This window comes from Tupaia chinensis, unplaced genomic scaffold (genome assembly GCF_000334495.1).
Source record: "Tupaia chinensis unplaced genomic scaffold, TupChi_1.0 Scaffold000407_4, whole genome shotgun sequence".
Lineage (NCBI taxonomy): Eukaryota > Metazoa > Chordata > Mammalia > Scandentia > Tupaiidae > Tupaia > Tupaia belangeri.
This window is the reverse complement of record NW_006159912.1, coordinates 5,146,387-5,167,502: the sequence shown is the minus strand read 5'-3', so window position 1 is coordinate 5,167,502 and position 21,116 is coordinate 5,146,387. Positions and strand designations below refer to the sequence as shown.

At 37.7% G+C, this 21,116-nt stretch overlaps 1 protein-coding gene across 2 annotated transcripts in view; it reads right to left on the bottom strand.

Annotated features, from left to right (window-relative positions):
* The window catches only part of BCAS3 (BCAS3 microtubule associated cell migration factor), a 341,361-nt gene that overhangs the window by 192,744 nt on the left and 127,501 nt on the right, over positions 1-21,116 (bottom strand). For both annotated transcript variants that reach the window (XM_006154459.3, XM_006154460.3), the window contains exons 10-12: positions 19,128-19,204; positions 6,921-6,997; positions 1,876-1,959 (exon numbers count right to left, since the gene is read on the bottom strand). In XM_006154459.3, coding sequence (XP_006154521.1) covers positions 1,876-1,959; positions 6,921-6,997; positions 19,128-19,204 — 238 coding nt within the window. The remainder of the gene's footprint in view (positions 1-1,875; positions 1,960-6,920; positions 6,998-19,127; positions 19,205-21,116) is intronic.

Sequence of the window (21,116 nt, the reverse complement as noted above, 5' to 3'; positions counted from 1 at the left end):
GGGAACCAGCAGTTAGCGTAATGGCTATGTCACTGGACTCCCACGTAGTCGACCGCGGTTCGCATCCCAGGTCCGGTGGCTTAAAACTCACGCCAGGTGCATGTGCGTGTGTGCCCAAGATCCCGAGAGGAGAATGGAGAAGGGATTGTGGCGTGACCATCTCCTCTGGGGGGTGATTTCTCACTTTCTGTCTCTCTGTCTCTCTCTGTCTGTCTGGCAAGCGCATGCACCCTATAGTGAAAACCTCTCAAAAAAAAAAGTGAGTATATATGTAAAAATATACAAGGCTGTCAAGAAACTAGTGACTTTAATATCTGTGGCTTTATTTCTTCCTTCATTTTGTAAATTTACAACGATGAAATGAATAAATACTAACATCAGGCAAAACGAAGTAAAATTAAACAGTGCCCACTTCATACAAAAGCTAATGGCAGAATTTTATATAATGCCAGAGGTAATGAATGCCAGTCAATCTACTGGGGACCAATGGTCTATTTGAAATACTTGATTAAGGTAAAGAAGTAAACAGTATCTCTTAAAGCCTAAATGTGGAAATACAAGTATATACTTCACAGTCTCCGATACTGAGGTGTGAGGTAGTAGGGAGTCTAAATCTGTTATTTCAAAATGAATGAAGTCTAGCCTCATTTCAGCATTTCCACAGTAAAATAAGCACTACATGAAGCAAGTTATTTTCCTTTCATGTAAGCACACAAACACATAAAACTGCAAATAAGAGCTGAAAAGTTATCCTCCATTCCATAAATGAAAAATTATTCAAAACAATAATATGATGTGCTATCCTAATCTAAGCATGCGAGATTTAGGTAAGTCTAGAACAAGTCTAATACTTGACAAAGAGACCTCATTGCTATATTTAGAGGCTAAATGAATACAATAACCCTGAAGATACTCCCTAATTACTCTTTAACTGACATAATTTTTGTATACACAATGAAGAAAAAGCAAGCAATCTTTGTAAGGACTGAAATATAAAATACATGCTGCTGTAAGTGTACTTATTCATTATTTCCCTTTTGAGTGAAAAATGTTAGGCTTCTCTCATCAGACAAAGAAACACATTCTGAAACACATCATGCAAGCGTTTGTGATCAACCTTGAAGCATTTTTGTATTTGTTTTACATAAAACAGTGTGACCTTTGATTCCCTCCCTGTGGTTTCCTTTAAACTGTTGTTCTTTTTCTGAATAGTTGTGCTTTCTATTACATGCTGTCATTTAGATTCATTCTGTCATCCCTATTATTAGAATTGTTTTGTTGTATACTTCACAATTCAAAAGGATAGTGGTTATAAGAATACCTTATAATCAGCATACAGCCATCATCAAAATTAACCCTCACACACACAAAAAAGAACTCACTTGAGAAACATGAAGGGCAGCCTCTCTATATGAATAAATCTTCAAATGGGTCAGGGAATTGACTCGTTTTCAAAAAGAATGATATTCTTTTTATGTTGAGAAGACTAAGAAATGTACAAAAATGCATGGCGATACCAGTATAGGGTAGACAGAATGGTGTAAATCACAAAGAATCCAGAAGGCACTATTTAAAACATGTAAAGCTTCTTTCAAATGTGGTATTAATTAGACAATATCACTGAATTTAACTAATAGACTTAAATATTTTAAATGGGTAAACACAAACCCAAGAACCATTACACTAGAAAATAAAGTACTATTTATGGACTTTGAGGAATTGAATGCTAAATCATTTAGTCATTCCGGTTTACATCTTAAGTTTATTTTACATTTGTGAATGAAAATGGAAGGAACAATTTCAATACAATTCGGGAAATCAACCTGGTAATAACTCCACATAATCACAATTCCCAGAGACTACTGAAGTACTCACTTTAGCAGCACTAATGACTGTGGCAGTGTAAGACTGAATGTTGTCTCCACAAGCTCCACCACGGGACTGATGACATCGAATCAACTGTGGGAGGTGGGAGGGAGAGAGAGAGAACCAGAAAGTCATTTCTACTAAACTGTTTAACTCTATAGGCTATTAGGATAGAGCTTATTTACCATGCATAATGATGGTGGTGGGTGGGAATGTTTGCATGAGTGTATTTCAGACAAACAGCTAAAAGCCCTGCTGAGACACTTTCAGCCCTTTTTATAATCTACTGGTGCCACTCAGGCAGTTTCATGCTCAACTACGGTTTTAATTACAAGATGAATAGTCTTTAAGAATTCATAAACTCAGAAATGGTAGGATTTAGGGTCTGGCAGCCTTTCTACAAATAAATTTTAAAAACACAAAGGACTTAGACATGACTTCCTAACACGAAATGTTTGACATGCTAGCAAATTGGATGTTTTGTACTCTTAATTCCTCCACAAAGACTGTAAAAGGAAACATAAAAAGGAGACAAAAGATTTTGCCATATTTGCCTTTTCGATTTTGCCACTGGAGAAGTGGCACAAATTACACATGAATCAACAATGACATATCTACTAGCTATCCACTTCAGAGGGCTTTCTACTGCTATCATTAGTAATGAAAAAGATATACCCTTAGTTTGTGTCTGGTGTAAATAAACCAACACACAAATTTCCAAAGTGATCATTACTTTGATTCTCTCACATGCTAAGCAATAAACCAGGATTGAGTTCTTTACTAGTCCTATAGATCTTATATTTAGCAAAAACGTCTCGTCAGAGTTGTATGTTTAAATCTTTTTTTAAGTAAAATGACAGTAGTAGAGTATTAGAAAAGGACCACATTGCAATATAAAGTTTTGTTTTGTTTCTTAATTGCCATAGAGTATGTATACTTGCTAGGGGGAGGGAGAAACAGAGAAAGAGAGAGAGAGAGAGAAAGGAAGCAGTCCCCAGTGGAGCATGGTCATGCTGCATTCCCTGCTCTTCCATTTCTATCCTGTTGGGATTTAGGGCAAGCACATGCACATGCTGAATATGTTTTTTCAAGCCACCAGGATAGGATCTGGAACACTGTCTTTATATGGGATTCAGCTCCCTTAACCAATAGATCAAGGGACCAGACCTGTAATATGAAGGGTTTTTTTTAGTAATTATTTATTATTATTATTATTGTTAATATTATTTTTCACATGAGTTTTGCCAGAGAAAGACAGAGAGAGAGGGAGAGGGAGAAAGCAAGCTGCCAGGTCCAGGACTCAAACCATGACCAGCCATGTGGGAATTCCAACACCTTAACCATTATGCCACCTGCTGGCCCGAGGATTGTGGGTTATTGTTAAGCTGTAATATGAGTTTTTACATGCATCTGGAACTTAACAAAGAATCTACAATCTATCTCCTGAATGTAAAAAACAAACAATCGAAAAAACATAATTGGGCCAGCAGGTGGCATAGTGGTTAAAGGGCTATACTCCCACACGGTAGACCACAGTGTAAGTCCTGAACTCAGTGACTTGAAACTCACGCCAGGCATGTGCATGTTTGTCCAAATCCCAAGAGGAGGATAGAGGAAAAGAGACTGAGGAGTGGCCATATCCCCTGGGGGGTGATTTCTCGTATTCAGTCTCTCTGTCTCTCCAGGGAGTACACGAACCCACCCTATAGAAAAAATCTCTCTCAAAAAAAAATAATAAAAAACTACGTGTGTGTGTGTGTGTGTGTGTGTGTGTGTGTATACACATACAAATACATATATAATTATATATACATACATAATTATATATATAATTTATATTTATATATAAATTATGTTTCATATATAAATATAAAATTTATACATATATGTGTATATAAAATTTAAAACCAGGTCATCTGATGAAGATGATTAGGTCATCTGTCTTAATTCAAAATATTCTTCTTCACTGACTTTTAAAAAAATCCCTCCAAGCAATACTAGTGTGTCATAAAAGAATAGAACACCTTTAAAAGTCTGTTTTGTGATATCAAGCTATTTTTTAGGCAATCTCTATCATGATATATTTAATTGCTTAAGTAGATTTCAAAGTAAGTGGTGACATATCTTCAAAATGATTTATCAATAGCAAATGTAGTTTATGTAAAGTAAAATAAGTTATTTGAAAAATAATCTTTTTAGTTAATAAAAAGAATCTGACACACTCATTTATCCATAAATATACATTCAAAGAATTATGAAAATTATTTCTCTGCTGCCTCCTGCTGCATGAACAAGGAAAGACAGTATTTTGAAATGGTTATCATCTATGCCCTCTATCAAACGCACTAATTTCCAGGAAATACCGTCAAACAGAAGAAATCAATGTGTAAACTATACCTAGTTACCATTTTAAAATATTTATGCTTTTTATCAGTGTATTTTAATATGTTATATATATTTATTTATGTTTCCCTTTCTCACACAAAAGATAATATAGTATATATGCTCTTCTACACATTGTACAAGCACTTTTCTGTTTTAAGGGATTAAACAAATGAGCAGATCTGCTGGTGTCAGGGTCTACCGTCCAAAAGAAGGGACATTTTATAAATATTAAAAGGTGAAGGCATGAAAGAATCCTGAGGAAGTACTAATGTGAATTCATGACTTCTAAAGTAAATGTATATAAGAATATATAGGTATACAAATATATTTGCCTTTTTGTGTATATATGTACACATATGTGTTTCCTAGCTTTGTCCTTTGAAAGTATCTATTTGGTCACCAGAGTCATAATGTATTTCTCCATGTTTTTCTATGCAAAAATGCATCATGACTTTTCTGATTCAGGATTCAAACTGCAGTCGACTACGTGGAAGTCCAGGACCTTAACTACTACACCATCTGCTAGCCCCTAAAATTATATTTTTAAACAAAATAGAGGCAGGGCCAGCAGGTGGCTTGGTAAATAAGGTGCTAGACTCGCACATGGTCAACTGCAGTTCGACTTCTGGACCTGGCAGCTTGAAACTCACGTTGGGTATGTGTGTATGTGTGCCCAGAATCTCAGAAGGAGAATGAAGAGATTGCAGCATGGCCATCCTCCTGGGGGGTGATATCACACTTTCTGCCTCTGCTGAGCACATATGACCCATGGCAAAAATCTCTCAAAACAAAAAGAAGACACTGGAAAAAATAATCCCATCATAAAATAGATTCTTCCATAAGATTTTACAGTCAAACAGCATTTCCATTAAAAGAGATTGTCACTCCAAAATTTAATTCTATTTTGTAATTCCACACTTGGTCCAACATCTTAAACTGTCAGAAACTGTTAATAAGTATCAGTTCTTATAGAAATAAGAATATCTAGAAATATTTCTAAATGATGGCACAACCATTTGATTAGCAAGCTCTTTAAGAATGCCACCAAATTATCTGGTCTCTGTATAACACATCAGATTACTACAAAGGCAAAAAAAACTAGCACATATCCAGGCCATGTACCTATGAATATATAACTATACATAACATCTCCAATTTCAAATAGACAGTTTCCTACATGTGAGAATACATGTATAAGAGTCTAGGGACAATTTATTCTTCAACTTCTTGGATGCGTCTAGCATTCAAGGGGAATGCAGTATAGATGTAAACAATAGATACATATTTAATTATAATTTTAAAATATTTTGACTATATCTAAATAAATAAAATATATTTAAATGTAATTTTAAAAGAGTAACCAGGAAAGAACTATTTTTATGAACTATATAGAAAAATTTAGAAAAAATAGGATGGAACATAAATAAAGCATTCAACAAGACACAAAATATCTAATTTTTCCAGGTGGATTTTTAGACAAGAAACTGAGAAATTCAACCGCAAACATAATTTACTGAATAGTTTCTTAATCTTGTATATTACAAAGGCTAGAGATTTACTATTTCTGTGACTTCACCAAATAATTACTTTACTTACCACATTTTGATTTTGTCATGAACTACTCCATATTATTTCATTATTTTTTTCAAAATATAAAAATCATAAATCAGCAAAAATGAGAACAAAAATAAATCATCTTTGAAGATGATTAAGATCTAGAAAATTCAACAAAATGTAAGCATATGTGATTTAATTACTAAAACAATGGGTTGAACCCTTGTTTAGATCAAAACGTTTATGATCTAGTTGTGGACATAGAAAGTCAATTAAATTATTCTATGCCCCAAGTTTCCAATATACCAGTGAAGAGAAAATTCACTCCTAACTCCTGATTTCTAACTTAGCAGAAACTGCTAGGGGGGTTTTGTTGTTGTTTTAGGGGTCATGTGCTAGCCAGAGAGATACAGAGAAAGAAGTGAGAAATCACCTCCCTCCCCCGGGTAGATGGTCACACCACAATCGCTTCTCCTCCAGTCTCCTCTAAGGCTTTTGGGCATACACTCACATACATCTAGCATGATTTTTCAAGCAACTGGGTCTAAGACTTCCAACCCATGCAATCACCTATGTAGGAGCCAGCACCTCAGCCTCCAAGCTGCTGCTGCCTCAATTGCTAACATTATGACATCACCACTGTTGTACTACAAGTGCCATGCTTTAATATTAATAGGACAAAGTTTTCTATATAAAATTAATCTTCGGGACCAGCAGGTAGCAAAGTGGTTAAGTCGCTGGACTCCCACATGGCCGAACATGGTTCAAGTTCTGGACCTGGCGGCTTGAGTGCGTGCCCAAAATCCCGAAAGAGGAATGGGAGAGAAGGGATTACATGGTGGTCATCCCCTAGGGGAGTGATTTCTCACTTTCCCTCCCTGTCACTAACAAGTACACACATCCTATAGCAAAAGTATCCCTTAAAAAAGGAAAAGTAAACTAATCCATAGAGTCTTAATTTAAGGACACCTATCAAACATGTATCATTTAAAATGTCTAATTATTGGCGGCATAATTAAAAAACTAGTAAATTAAAACATTTAATTTTGGTAATCATCTCTAGGTATTTCTTACAGAAAATCCTTCAAGTAACCCAAACATGGGCCATGTCTTACCTTGTTTTCTGCATAAGCAAGCCAGCGACTCCCAAGAGCAATAGGATTCATGTTTGGCCCAGGACAAGGATAGCAGCCTGTAAAATTTCAAATTGAAATATTTGAGAAATTTCCTTATAATTTTTTTGTTGGTGCATTACATTGATGTCAAAGAACATCAAAAATCAAATGCTTGTGTTTCTCTTTAAGAGAGTATTTTGTTGTTGTTGTTGTTTTGGGTTTTTTGTTTGCTTGTTTTTTTTGCTATAGTGTGTGGGCACTCACCAGAGAGAGATAGAGAGACAGAAAGCAAGAAATCACCCTCCCTCAGGGGGGATGACCACACTGCAATGTCTCCTCCAGTCAGTCTCCTCCCAGGTACTTGCACACACACACACACACACACACACACACACACTACGGGCATGATTTTCAAGCCACCAGGTCTGGGACTTGAACCAGAGTCAGCCATGTGGGAATCCAGCGACATGACCACTAATGTGGGAATCCAGCAACATGACCACTACACCATCTGCTAGCCCAAAAATGCTTATGTTTTTTCCAAGTCTAATATTTTTTTAAAAGTCCCGTAATACTTCTTTTTGTTCAGTTGGTTTTGGGGGGTTTTTGTTTTGTTTTAGTTTTTTGTTTTGTTTTGCCATAGGGTGTGTCCACTCACTGGAGAGAGACATCCCCTAGAGGGGATGGCTATGCTGCAATTCCTTCTCCTCCATTCTCCTTTCAAGATTTTAGGCACCCACGTTCAAAGGCATGTTTTTCAAGTTGCCGGGTCTGGGAATCAATCTGCAATTGGCCATGTAGGAGTTTAGCACCTTAAAATTTTTTTTTCTGAACCACATTTTTTTTTTAAGATAGGTCTCACTATGCCTTCCTTCTGCAACTACAAGTGCACACCAAAGTATTCGTTTGCTTTTTAGTCAAGGTCTTGCTATGCTGTCCTGGCCCGTTATAGTCTCCCGCAGTTGGGGAATTGCAGGTGTACACCACAGCACCTAGTCTTAGGTCGGAATCAAACTCAGGCCTCCCAAGAAGTCCCAGTCTGAAGAGCACCGCATCTTAGTAAATGTCACTGTGGTTTGGCCCAGTTCACTTTTTGACTTTAAGTTTTTAGAAACTCTGTGAGCCTCAAGGATTATAGTGTATTGGAATGAAAGAAAATTGTTTTTCTACTTGCCAAAACAACATTTTGTAGCTGGAATCAGCAAAACATCAGCCACTCAGCACTAACCAAACCTTAAAACCAAGACTCTTAAAAAACAAGTGGGAAGGTGGGAGGTGGGGATGGAAGGGTGGAGGAGGACACGACACACGACCCCAAACTCCATAATACAAGGCCTAATTCTACCATGTTTACGATGTTGCTGAACAAAGTCAGGAGAACTGGATATTAAAAGAACTCGGGTTTCCCAATTTAAATAAAGGTGAAATTCAAGGAAAGCACACTAAACAAATTCTTTTGTTAGTAAACAAATAATGAAGAAGGCACATGAGAATGATGCAATTTTAGGTGGCTTTCTATCAGAAAGTTGGTCTTAATGATCAGGTGACCTGACTCTTTCGTGATGTTTTGTCCTATATTCTCCAGCAAGGACAAATCAAAGTTTCTGATGTTAAAAAATAAAAAGCAAAAACAAGTTATCTGTGTTTACAGTCAAATGATTTTCTACCAACCAACAATGAAAAAATAGTCTTTTGGGGGCCAACAAGTGGCATGGTAGTTAAGGCACTCCCATGTGGTCGACCATGGTTCGAGTCCCAGACATGGTAGCTTAAAATACTCCAAGCAATGTGCTTGTGTGCCCAAAATCTTAAGAGAAGAATGGAGAAGGAACTGTGGTGTGGCCATATTCCTTGGAGGGTAATTTTTTTCTTTCTATTTGTCTGGCTCTCTCTGTCTATCCAGCAAGCACATGTACCCTAAAGCAAAAATCTCTTACCTAAAAATTAAAAAAAAGTCTTTTCAATAAATAGTGCAGGGACAACAGGATATCTATATACAAAACAGTAATACCTCACATCACACACAAAAATTAACAAAAAAGATTGTGAAATTAAAAGTAAAAAACACCGGGCGCGTATGCGTGCATGCCCAAGATCCCAAGAGGAGAATGGAGGAGAAGGGATTGCGGCGTGACCATCCCCCCTGGGGGGTGATTTCTCGCTTTCTGTCTCTATGTCTCTCTCTGTCTGTCTGGCGAGCGCACGTGCCCTACAGTGAAAATCTCTCCAAAAATAAAAAAATTTAAAAAAAAATAAAAATAAAAAGTAAAAAACAAATCCATTGAGGGAACCAGCAGTTAGCGTAATGGCTATGTCGCTGGACTCCCACGTAGTCAACCGTGGTTCAAGTCCCGGACCCGGTGACTTAAAACTCACGCCGGGCACGTGTGCATGCGTGCATGCGTGCCCAAGATCCCAAGAGGAGAATGGAGGAGAAGGGATTGCAGAGTGACCATCCCCCCTGGGGGGTGATTTCTCCCTTTCTGTCTCTCGGTCTCTCTCTGTCTGTCTGGCGAGCGCACGTGCCCTATAGCGAAAACCTCTCCAAAAAAAAAAAAGAGTAAAAAAACCAAATCCATTGATAAAACAAAACGCCTTGGGACCAGCAGATGGTGCAGCGGTTACATCGCTGGACTCCCACATGGCCAACTGCAGTTCGAGTCCCAAACCCAGTGGCTTCCAACTCATGCTGGACACGTGTACGTGCATGCCCAACATCCCAGGAGGAGAAGAAACTGCCGTGTGTCCATCCTCTTTGGGGATGATTTCTTGCTCTCTGTCTGTTTCTCTGGTGAGCGCGTGCAACCCTATAGCAAAAATATCCTCACCACAAAAAAAAAAAAAAACTTCATAAACTTGGAGTGACACCAGACACCTAAAGTAAAAGGTACAAAAGAAAAAAAAAAAAAAAGACAAACTGGACTTCATTAAAACTAAAACTTGTGTGTTTCAAAGGATACCATCAAGGAAGTCTTAAAGGGCCCAGCCACAGTGGCACTGCTGCATGATAGTGGAATCATAAGGGAAGACCAAGGTTTGGATCTTGGGTCGATCAAATATACTGAGAACACTCAGGAGCATGCCCATTACCCTGACTGTCTGGAAACCTCACAAAAGGATTGCAGCAAAGCAAAAAATTATGAGGGACTCGATCATTTTCTTTCAACGAAATATTAGGTCATAGGGAAAGTCATGACGTATTTTTCTAGGTTTTGCTGTCCAAAAATGCATCATGACTTTCCCAATGATCCAATATAATTCCGTGATGAGAATAAAGACTTTATAGATTCTGTAAAATGGATAAAAATTGATTAGCATCTAAAGACAGCAAAAGACACCATTCACAGAGGTCAGCCGGTAGAGTGTGGTTAAGACTCAACTCCCACATAGTTGACCGAAGCTCAAGTCCCCAACCTAGCTGCTTGAAATCACACTTGGCACATGTACATGTGTACCCAAAATCCCAACAGGAGAACAGAGGTGAAGGGATTGCAAAGCAATTGCATAGCGATCCTCCCCGGGGAGAGGGGGTGGTTTGCTTTCCCTCTATATGTCCCTCTGTCTCGCCCCAGCAAGCACATGTGCCCTATGGGAAAAACCTTAAAATTAAAAAAAAAAAAATGGGTATAGTATGATGGGTATAGTATGATGTCCAAAAAAGACTATGAATAACCTCCCCCAGAAAACATATAAGCATACAAAATATTAAATGCCACTTGTAGATTTTTTTAACCATCTTACAACTTATTAATGACTGTGAAGTTTCAATGGGCTTAGACCTTTAAAAAAATCCATTTTATTTTTCTCTATTTCTCATGTTTATGAAACATATCGTGCATTTCAGAGTACAGCTTTTCTAATAGTCAATGGGGAGGAATTACATACAGGAATAGGAAAGTCCCAAATTAGTTCACTCGACACGTGTTTACTGAATGTCTGCTAATGTACTAGGACCCTGAAACTGCATTGCTGGACTGACTAAATAGTAATAGAAACAAGTATTATCTGTTTTTTTCTTTTTACATTTTTGGCAGAGGGCAAATGTACTCTCACCAGAAAGAGACAGAGAGAGAGAAAAAAAGAACTCTCCCAGAGAGAATGGTCATATCATAATCTCTTCACCATTTCTTCCTCCTTTTGAGATTTTGGGCTTCCACACACGGGCACCTAGTGTATTTTTTCAAGCTGCTGGGTCTGGGACTTGAACCACATAGTTAGCTACATAGGATCTGGCTACCCTAACCACCATGCATGGGCTGGTCCGAAACAAGTATTATTAAAGTATTCTTAATGTGTTCTTTCCATTGTTCATGATACAAAGAAGACATCTGGGGTGTTCAACAGTGTTTCTGTTATTGTAGGCATGTACTTAACTTCGTAAGTGCCATACAGCTAGCCATGCAAATACCATGTCCATTTTATGCAAGACCCAGAACAGATATGGATTTTACTTTTAGCTTAAACTGGACTTAGATCTCACGTTAACCTCTCAATCCCTTCTCATAATATTACAAATTTGCTTATTAACATTAAAACCAAAGCTCCTCTTTCCAAAATTAAAAATAATTTTTAAATTCATTTCCATTTGTTCCATTTATTATTCATTATTGACGGGAATAAAGACCACACATATCAACCGTGAGAAATCACATTAAGGTCATAGGAATAATTTATCCTCAAAGTAAAAACAGAGGCAGTATAAAGAGACTGCTTACCATACACTCCTTTGGTCTCTCTAGAGATTTCATATCTACCTTTCAACTTGAGGACACTGAAAATGACTGTTAATGACATCTATCAGTCTTTGTCTTTTGTTTGCCTAATCATACCTGGGTTTTAGGTTTCCACATCACACAGCTGCTCAAGGCCACCTTTCTGTACATCCACATAGAAAGGTGTCTCCTTTCTCATCATATTGGATGTGTTCCATTAACAGTTCTCTATCAGCTCTCTTTACCTGCTCCCTCCACCCTTTGGCACAAATTCCTTTGATCCTTGCTCTGATGGGCACAGCTGCCTCTACTTATTTTACAGTCTCTTCATTGTATTCATGCATAACTAAGGCACTCAACTAAGAATGTATTATACAAGAGTTTTTCAAGCTAATTTAGAAGGTAAATGCTTGCATGATCAAAACAATTATGATGATTAAATGAAGATCTACTCATTCTGTATGGACTATGTCCTACTTCTTTAAGAATTCGGTTCAAATCAATGTAGAAAAACTATATATTACAGAGAAATTAGCTACGATAGTAAGTGCTATTCAGTATACCCTGTCCCACCAGCTTCCCTGCCCACCACTCCCTAACTCTCCTCTTTTCCATCTAACAGACAAAACCAGCTTACACAAATGGGAAAGTTAAATGCAGGGAAATGCATATAATCTATACCATGCCTTTTTCTACGTGCAAAAACACCCAGTGTGTACAAAGGAAACAAGAGAAGATGCAGAAACTGAACAAAAATAAGCCTAAGTACTTATTTATTAGTACCTTTTATTCCTTGATTTAAAAAATGTGGTCAAGATGAATTTCATTTTAAATATTGATATAAATCACTTTAGATGATATTATAATTTAAAAAGAAGCATCTAAATTTTTTTTGAAAGGTTTTTGCTATAGGGTCTGTGTGTTCACCAGAAAGACAGAGACAGAAAGCGAGAAACTACCAACCAGGGGGGATGCCCACGCTGCAATCCCTTCTCCTCCATTCTCCTCTCGGGATCATGGGCACGCACGTACATGCGCCCGGTGTGAGTTTAAGCCACCAGGTCCAGGACTCGAACCATGGTCCACTACATGGGAGTCCAGTGACATAGCCATTACACCAACTGCTGGTCTCAGAAGCACTTAAAGTTTTTCAATTATCAATTGCTGAATATCAATTTTACTAACTAAAATCACATGCACAAATTTGATCTCTAGAGTTTACAGTTAAATAAAATAATGACACATTTCCTCCTAATGGTAAAGGTATTTGTAGATGAAAAGGTTAGAATGATTTGTTGTAAAATATTACAATAAGTCATATTCAGTATACAAAGAGAGAAGGTATAAACTTTTGCTGTTATTGCTTTCACGTTGTTATTTAATGAATAAATCAAAATATAATCTGAACACAGTACACAAACCAACATATATAAACAGCAACCAGACCAAGAAAAAGAACACTATAGACTTCCAAAAGACCCCCCTTTACTACCCTCCTACGTTCCCAATGATAAGCCCTATCATGCCTTCTGATAACTATACTAACATTAAGAATATCTGTCCCCAAAAGACATCACAGGATTTAAATACATAATGTATTATTATTTATTTCCACCTTCAGTTTTTTTGTTTGTTTTATTTTATAGGTTTTTGTCACAGGGCACGTGCTCTCTAGGGAGAGAGAAAGAGAGAGAGAATGTGAGAAATCATGCCCCAGGGGGTGTTAGGGAGGAGCGGAGGCCAGCCACAGTCCTTTCTCCTCCATTCGTCTCTCAGAATTTATCTCCAGAAATGACAATTATATTTTTGCTTCTTTATTTTCAATATTTTGACAGTTAACTAACATACATTTCACATTACATGGAGTTCACACTAAGCAAATTTTAAGGCATCTTCAACCATGAGAATATTTATACACACACTACTGTAACAGAGAAAGTGATAATCCTCATGGATCAGGAACAACTGAGAAATTATTACTATGGATTTCAAGCCACTTGACCAAGATTTAATTATAAGCTGCATGTCACTTACAAAGTACACGACTGCATTATCCGAAATATCATTGACAACTCAGATCTCTTCTTTCTATATCAGGAACAATTCACAAAATTCAAGAGAGACTAATACTTTAACCTTTTCAGCCATTTAGTGGGCCCAGCAATGCATGGGGAAACATTTAGGAATACATGACAGAGATGTACCAAAAGCACATAAAGAAAAAAGAATGAAAGCCTTTAAGAAAGAGAGCTAACAATTCATTTTCCCACTCACTTTTTATCAAATTTGACAGAAGATTTTTATTGGAATTATTTATTTAATTTTTAAATTTATTCATTCGATTATTTTAATTAGACAAGAGAGAGAGAGAAGACATGTGAAAGCAAGCCACCAGATCTGGGACTTGAACCATGGTCGGCCATGTGGAAGTGTCCAGCACCTTAACCACCATGCCAGCTGCTGGTCCTTTGACAGAAGTTTGTGCTTAATAAAGACTTGCAAAGTCACTACAGGGGAAATCTTTTAGACATCCAGGAAAGAAGCTACAGATACTGAAGAAACATTCAAGAGCTGACACCTACAAAGATAATCTTCCTTCTTTTTTTAAAAAAAATTTTGCTATACGATATTCTCTAAAGAGAGAAAGACAGAGAGAGAGAGAGAAAGTAAGAAAACACCACCCAAGAGACCAGCTAAAGGCGTAAGGGTTATGTCTCTGGACTCCCACATAGTCAACCAAGGTTCGAGTCCCATAGCCAATGGCTTAAAACTCATGCCGAGTGCCTGTGTGTGTGTGCCCAAGATCTCAAGAGGAGAATGAAGGAGAGAGGACTAAAGCATGGTGATGCAGAGATTATTCCCATAGGGTGCATGCACTCGCCAGAGACAGAGACACATGGAAAGACAGAAAGGGAAAATTCACCCGCTAGGGGGATGGCCACACCACAATCCCTTCTCCATTCTCCTCTTGGGATTATGAGCATCACATACATGTGCCCGGCATGAATTTCAAATGGCAGGGTCCAGGACTTGAACCACTGTAGGCCATGTGGGAATCCAGCACCTTAATCACTATACCACTACCTACTGGTCCCAGAGATAATGTTCTAAAAAATTTATACATTAGAGAGAGAAACTCTCCCTAAGAGAGAGACTTCAGTATATAAACATACATATATTCATGCCTTTAAATTATACACTTAGCATTTACAGTTGATTTCCCACTCAAACCTAGAGCACTTTCTCTACAGATCACTATTAACATTATATGAATAATTTTCTTCCTTATCTGACAAGTTTTGACTGAGTAATACTACACTTTAAGAAATGCTCTTTTCTAAAATAGTTTGTCTTACTATGGATTCTGAACAGAGACAACTGATGCTTTGAAAACAAAGCATAATTGTGATAAATGTTTTCATTTTTAGTGAATTAAGTTTCATTACAAGAGTGAAGCAAAAATGGGAACAAGCAGTTAGCGTAATGGCTATGTCGCTGGACTCCCACGTAGTCGACCGCGGTTCATGTCCCGGACCCGGTGGCTTAAAACTCACGCCGGACACGTGTGCGTGCGTGCCCAAGATCCCGAGAGGAGAATGGAGAAGGGATTGCAGCGTGACCATCCCCCCTGGGGGGTGATTTCTCGCTTTCTGTCTCTATGTCTCTCTCTGTCTGTCTGGCGAGCGCACGCGCCCTACAGTGAAAATCTCTTCAAAAAAAAAAAAGAGTGAAGCAAAAATAATGCATACATATGTAAGTAATTGGTAAACAATGGAGTGAGACATTATTAAAAAAAATTATGTGTGTGTGAGTGTGTGTGTGTGTGTATGGATTTGGGACAGTCAGATGGTGTGATAGTTAAGACAGCTGACTTCCACATGGCTGACTCCATACTTTGAGTCCCAGACCTGGCAGCTTGAAAAACACTCCAGGTGTATGTGCGTGTGTGCCCAAAATCCTGAGAGGCAAATAGGAAAGAAAGGACTGCAGCGAGGCAATCTCCCCTAGGGGGTGCTTACTCACTTCTCTCTGTCTCTCTCTCTCTCATTTCTTTCTTTCCCTCTCTCTCCCTATAGCAAGTAAATGCATTCTATACCAAACTTAAAACAAAAAAAGACTTCATGGGTTCATTCTATACATTCTATATTTCCCAGATAAAAAGTTTTTGTTTTTATTTTTTGTTATGAGAAAGAGAAGTGGTGGGGAGAGAGGAAAAGTGAGAGAGAGGTATTTCTGACAGGGTCTCATCATTCATGAACCTCTGCCCCAAGCTCCCAGGTAGCTATAATTACAGGTGTATGTACAACCATGCCCAACCTGTCTAGGTTGTCCATGGAAGGAACGTGGACCTTCCACATGGCCCCAGGCTCACATGACAGTGCCCTGTCAGTAGTATTTCTTTAAGTAATGACCTTCACAGAAGTTGAAGGGTTTATCTATGGTATTATCTTAATGACATACTGGGGCCAGCAGGTGGCATGGTGTTTGAAGCGCTGGACTTCTATGTGGCCGACCACAGCTCGAAACCTGAACTTAGTGGCTTGAAACTCATGCCGGGCATGTGTGCATGCCCAAGATCCTGGGAAGAGAATGGAGAAGAAGGGATTGTGGTGTGACTATCCCCCCAGGGGGTGATTTCTCACCTTCTCTCTTACTGTCTCTGTCTATCTCCAGTGAACACATGCAACCTAAAGCAAAAACCTCTTAAAAAAATAATAAAGGAGTCAGAACAGATATGTCTAACATTGCAGAAGCTATAATACATGTATCTCTGACTAGTATAAACAACTAAAGACTATTAATAAAATGGAAAGAGAAACACTTAAGGAAATCTAGCATCCAAATCTAACTAAGATATTCATGTTCCGTTTTGATTCATTCCTCTATTCCTTACATAATCTGAAGAAATAAAAAGATTCAAACATAATTCCTTAAAAGACCAGCAAATGGCATAATGGTTACATCGCTGAACTCCCATATAGTCGATCATGGCTCGAGTCCCTGACCCTGTGGCTTAAAACTCATGCCCGGTATGTGTGCGTGCATGTCCAAAATCCTGCGAGGAGAGTGGAGAAGGGATTGTGGCATGTTCATCCCCCCCCTTGGAAGTGATTTCTCGCTTTCTGTCTCTCTCTCTCTCTGACCCTTGCACGCACACACGCCTGGCGTGAGTTTAAACCACCAGGTCCGGGACTCGATCTGTGGTCCACTACATGGGAGTCCAGTGACATAGCCATTACACTAACTGCTGGTTCTGTACACAAAATGATTTTTTAAAATGCATTATAGGGGCCAGCATGTGGCATGATGGTTCAGGCACTGGACTCCCACAAGGCCAACTGCAGCTCAAGTTCTGGACCTGGCTGCTTGCTTTCTCACTTTATCTCTCTCTCTCCCTCTCTTTCTCTGGTGAGCACATGTGCCCACTAGCAAATAATTTTTAAAATAAATAAATAAATAAATAAAATCATTCTTTTAAAAAATGCATTATAATGGATGATTTTATCATATATTGAACTAGAGATCTTCAAAAACATCAAGGAAATGCATATTATGACAAAATTACACATGGAATTTAAGAATTTTTTTTTTGAGAGGTTTTTGCTATAGGGCACGTGTGCTTGCCAAGCAGACAGAGAGAGACAGAGAGACAGAAAGCAAGAAATCACCCCCCAGAGGGGATGACCACACCGCAATCCCTTCTCCTCCATTCTCCTCTCGGGATCTTGGGCACACACGCACACGTGCCTGGCGTGAGTTTAAGCCATCGGGTCCGGGACTTGAACCACAGTTGACTACGTGGGAATCCAGCGACATAGCCATTACACTAACTGCTGGTCCCTGAATTTAAGAAATTTTTACACTAACATAAACTCATACCTCAATTCCTTTTTCCAAAAACTTTTTGAAGCCCCTTCATATATAATATAACATACAGTACATAGATTATATTAATTACATATAGTATATGATGCTTAATAGTATCAAGAAAATGAGAACTTATAGAAAAAAAGCAATGTCTATTGCTACTGTTAGATAAGTAATAGGCATTGAGTAAACCTCTGTGCTATTTGAGGAGATAACAATGACTATAATTGGACTTCCCAGGTCATACCAAAACTGAGATCTTTTAAACTATTTCTAAGTAAACACATATCAGACTCTTTGGTAAAATGCAGATATAAAGACATAGAAGACAAAAAGGGAAAACTATACTTTTACTAGGCTGCAATGAAGATTTTTTTTTTTTGCCTCAAACTGTCTCAGGACCCAACTCTGCAATATCAGTTTGGAATTGGAATTTCTTTTTTTTTTCCTGAGAGATTTTTGTTAAAGGGCACATACGCTCACCAGAGAGACAGAGATAGAAAGTGAGAAATCACCTCCCAGGGGGATGGCCACTCTGCAATCTCTTCTACTCCATTCTTCTCTCCAGATTTTGGACACACACACACACATGCCCAGCATGAGTACAAGCCACGTCCGGGACTCTATCAGTGCTTGACTACATACGAGTCCAGCAACATAACCAATACGCCATCTGCTGGTCTCTGGAATTAGAATTTCTAGCCTGCTGCCTGCCCTGCAAATCTGACTTGTTGGGGCCAGCAGATGGCATGGTGGTTGAGCTTGACTTATTCTTCATAGTATACACAAAATGATTTCTAAAAACACATTATAGGGGCCAGCTGGATTCCCACATGGCCGACCGTGGTTCGAATCCCAGGCAGGGCAACTTGTTTTCTCACTTTCTCTCACTTTTTCTCTCTCTCTTTCTCATCACATTAAAATAAATATGTAAATAAAGATTAATAAAATAACTCTTTAAAAAAATCTGACTTGTCCGACCCCACAATTTCATGAGCCAATTTCCTTAAAAAATCAATCAATTTCTACCAATCTTTATTTCTGTCCCTTCTTCTCTCCCTGTGTATATAAATTCTCCTCTGTATATAAGTTCCTAGATATAATTTTATATAGTATAAAATGTATTAGTTCTGTCAGTGTGAGCATAGTTTGGATCCTGATTCTGTGAGTTTCAATTCCTTTGTATAGGATAATCCAGTTACCTCTTAAAATATGGTATGTTAAGTAATTAAAGAACTGCTTTGAAAATATAAAATGGTTATATTAAACTAAATCACAACTACTCTAGGAGAATATATAAATAGAAACTGATAATATAAAACAAATCTTGCCACGTAATACTGTGTTACTGAAAAAGTCTTGACACATTTTTCCACAGGAAAACACAGAAAAATATGTCACGACTTTTCTGACAACCCAATATGAAGGGAATGTGTTGGAAAGTTGAAGATATGTATTATACAATTATACTACTGAATAAAGACATCCACAGAATCATGGAAAAATCATTCTAGTTGAAAACCCATGAAATACTAATGATACGATTACAGGTACTCAGTTGAATATATCCAGGAAGTAGTGTACACTCAGATGCATATGACAAGAAATAAAACAATTTGGTACATACTTGTGACAAAGAATTTTTTTGTGAAAGTACAGCTGTCAAATGCAGCAATTTTCTCTTGCAAGACTACGACAAGGATCCTAAAAATCAGAGAAAAAAAACAAAGGAAAAAAGTGAATGAGATTCTACAAATCAAGTAAGTAAATCACCTAGATGAAAACATGTACCTACCAATGCATTTTGAAACTCAAACATTTCTTATAATATTTATTCTATAATTATGTGCCTCCTAAAGCATAAAAAAACTTTATATAACCATGAGAGAAATGACTAAAGAGATGGTAAGATTAAAAACTGTTGACTATTTGCTAAAATGTTTTTAAGTGATGTTTCAGTGTCCTGGAATTAAACATAAAATGGATTTTGGTAATCTAGCATTTAAAATGATCACTGCATTTACCACCACCACACGCACACACACACACAAACACACACACACACAGAAATCAAAGACAACTGCTACTCGGTATTATGAATGACTTAATACATAACATTTACTAAGAAACTGTATAAACAGTATTTCTCCCTGATCCAAAGATTTACAAATAGTCTAGAAAATAATTTATTTTTAAATATTTTTAAAATACAAGTCTTTCTTTTGTTTTGAGAGGATTTTGCTATAGGGCACATATGCTTGCCAGAAAGACAGAGACAGAGAGACAGAAAGTGAGAAATCACCCCCAGCGGTATTGGCCATGCTGCTATCCCTTCTCCTCCATTCTCTTCTTGGGATCTTGGCCACGCATGCACACACAGCTGGTATGAGTTTTATTTTTTTTAATTACATATTTAATTTTATTTATTTATTGTTATTATTTTCTTAAATTTGACCAGATACAAACAGAAAGAGAAAGCAAGCCACCAGGTCTGGGACTCAAACCATCATCAGCCATGTGGAAGCCCAGCATCTTAATCACCACGCCACCTGCTGATCCCAACTAGCATTGAGTTTTAAAATACAAGGCCTGGGACTGGAACCCCGGTTGACCACTTAGGAGTCCAGTAATATAACTATTATGCCATCTGTTGGTCTCAAAGTAAGATTATTTTTATTTAAAATATTTATTTATTTATTTAATGCTACATGCTATTATTTTTTAAATTTGACCAGAGAGAGAGAAAGGGAAAGCAAGAAAAGTGAGCCACTAGGTTTGGGCCTCAAACTGTGGTTGGCCATGTGGGAATCCAACACCTTTAGCCACCACGCTACCTGCTGGCCTGCAAAGCAAAATTTTTGAACTATATCCACAAATAATACTTTAGAGTACAATATTACTTGCAAGATGTGAATATAAATAGCCAAGTTTAATAGTTATTTCAAAAACCCAAGAATGTAATTGTTACTAAATATTTAACATACTAATAGCTTATTTTTCAAAATTGGAAGCGAGAATATCTGAGGAATGGATGCTAATGATGAGTAGAGAAAAAAAGAAAAACACTATTCAATATGCATACTTTATTAATATGTTTTGTTGTTGTTGTCAAAACAGGACAATTTCATTTACTGATACAGAACACTTCATTTTTTTTTGAGAGACTTTAGCTATAGGGTGCGTGCACTCGCCAAAAAAATAGAGAGACATAGAGAAATAGAAAGCAAGAAATCACCCCCTCAGGGGAGATGGCCACGCTGCAATCCCTTCTCCTCCATTCTCCTCTCGGAGTCTTGGGCACACACACACACACACACCCAGCATAAGTTTAAGTAACCAGGTCCGGGACTCGAACCACGGTTGGCTACATGGGAGTCCAGGGACATAGCCATTACGCTAACTGCTGGTCCCTTGGTACGAAACTCTTCTAATGAGTTACAGCCTCTTAATCCTTTTTATATTCAACTAGGTCTATTAAAAACTTTATTTTTTGCTGGGTTGTTTCTTATTACTAAGTAGTAATTTGCTATATGTGTGGTTTGTGTTTATGATGCTGTAGACATGATAAACTTAAAGAAAATAATGTGAGATTCTAGATAAACTTGATGTAAAGTCC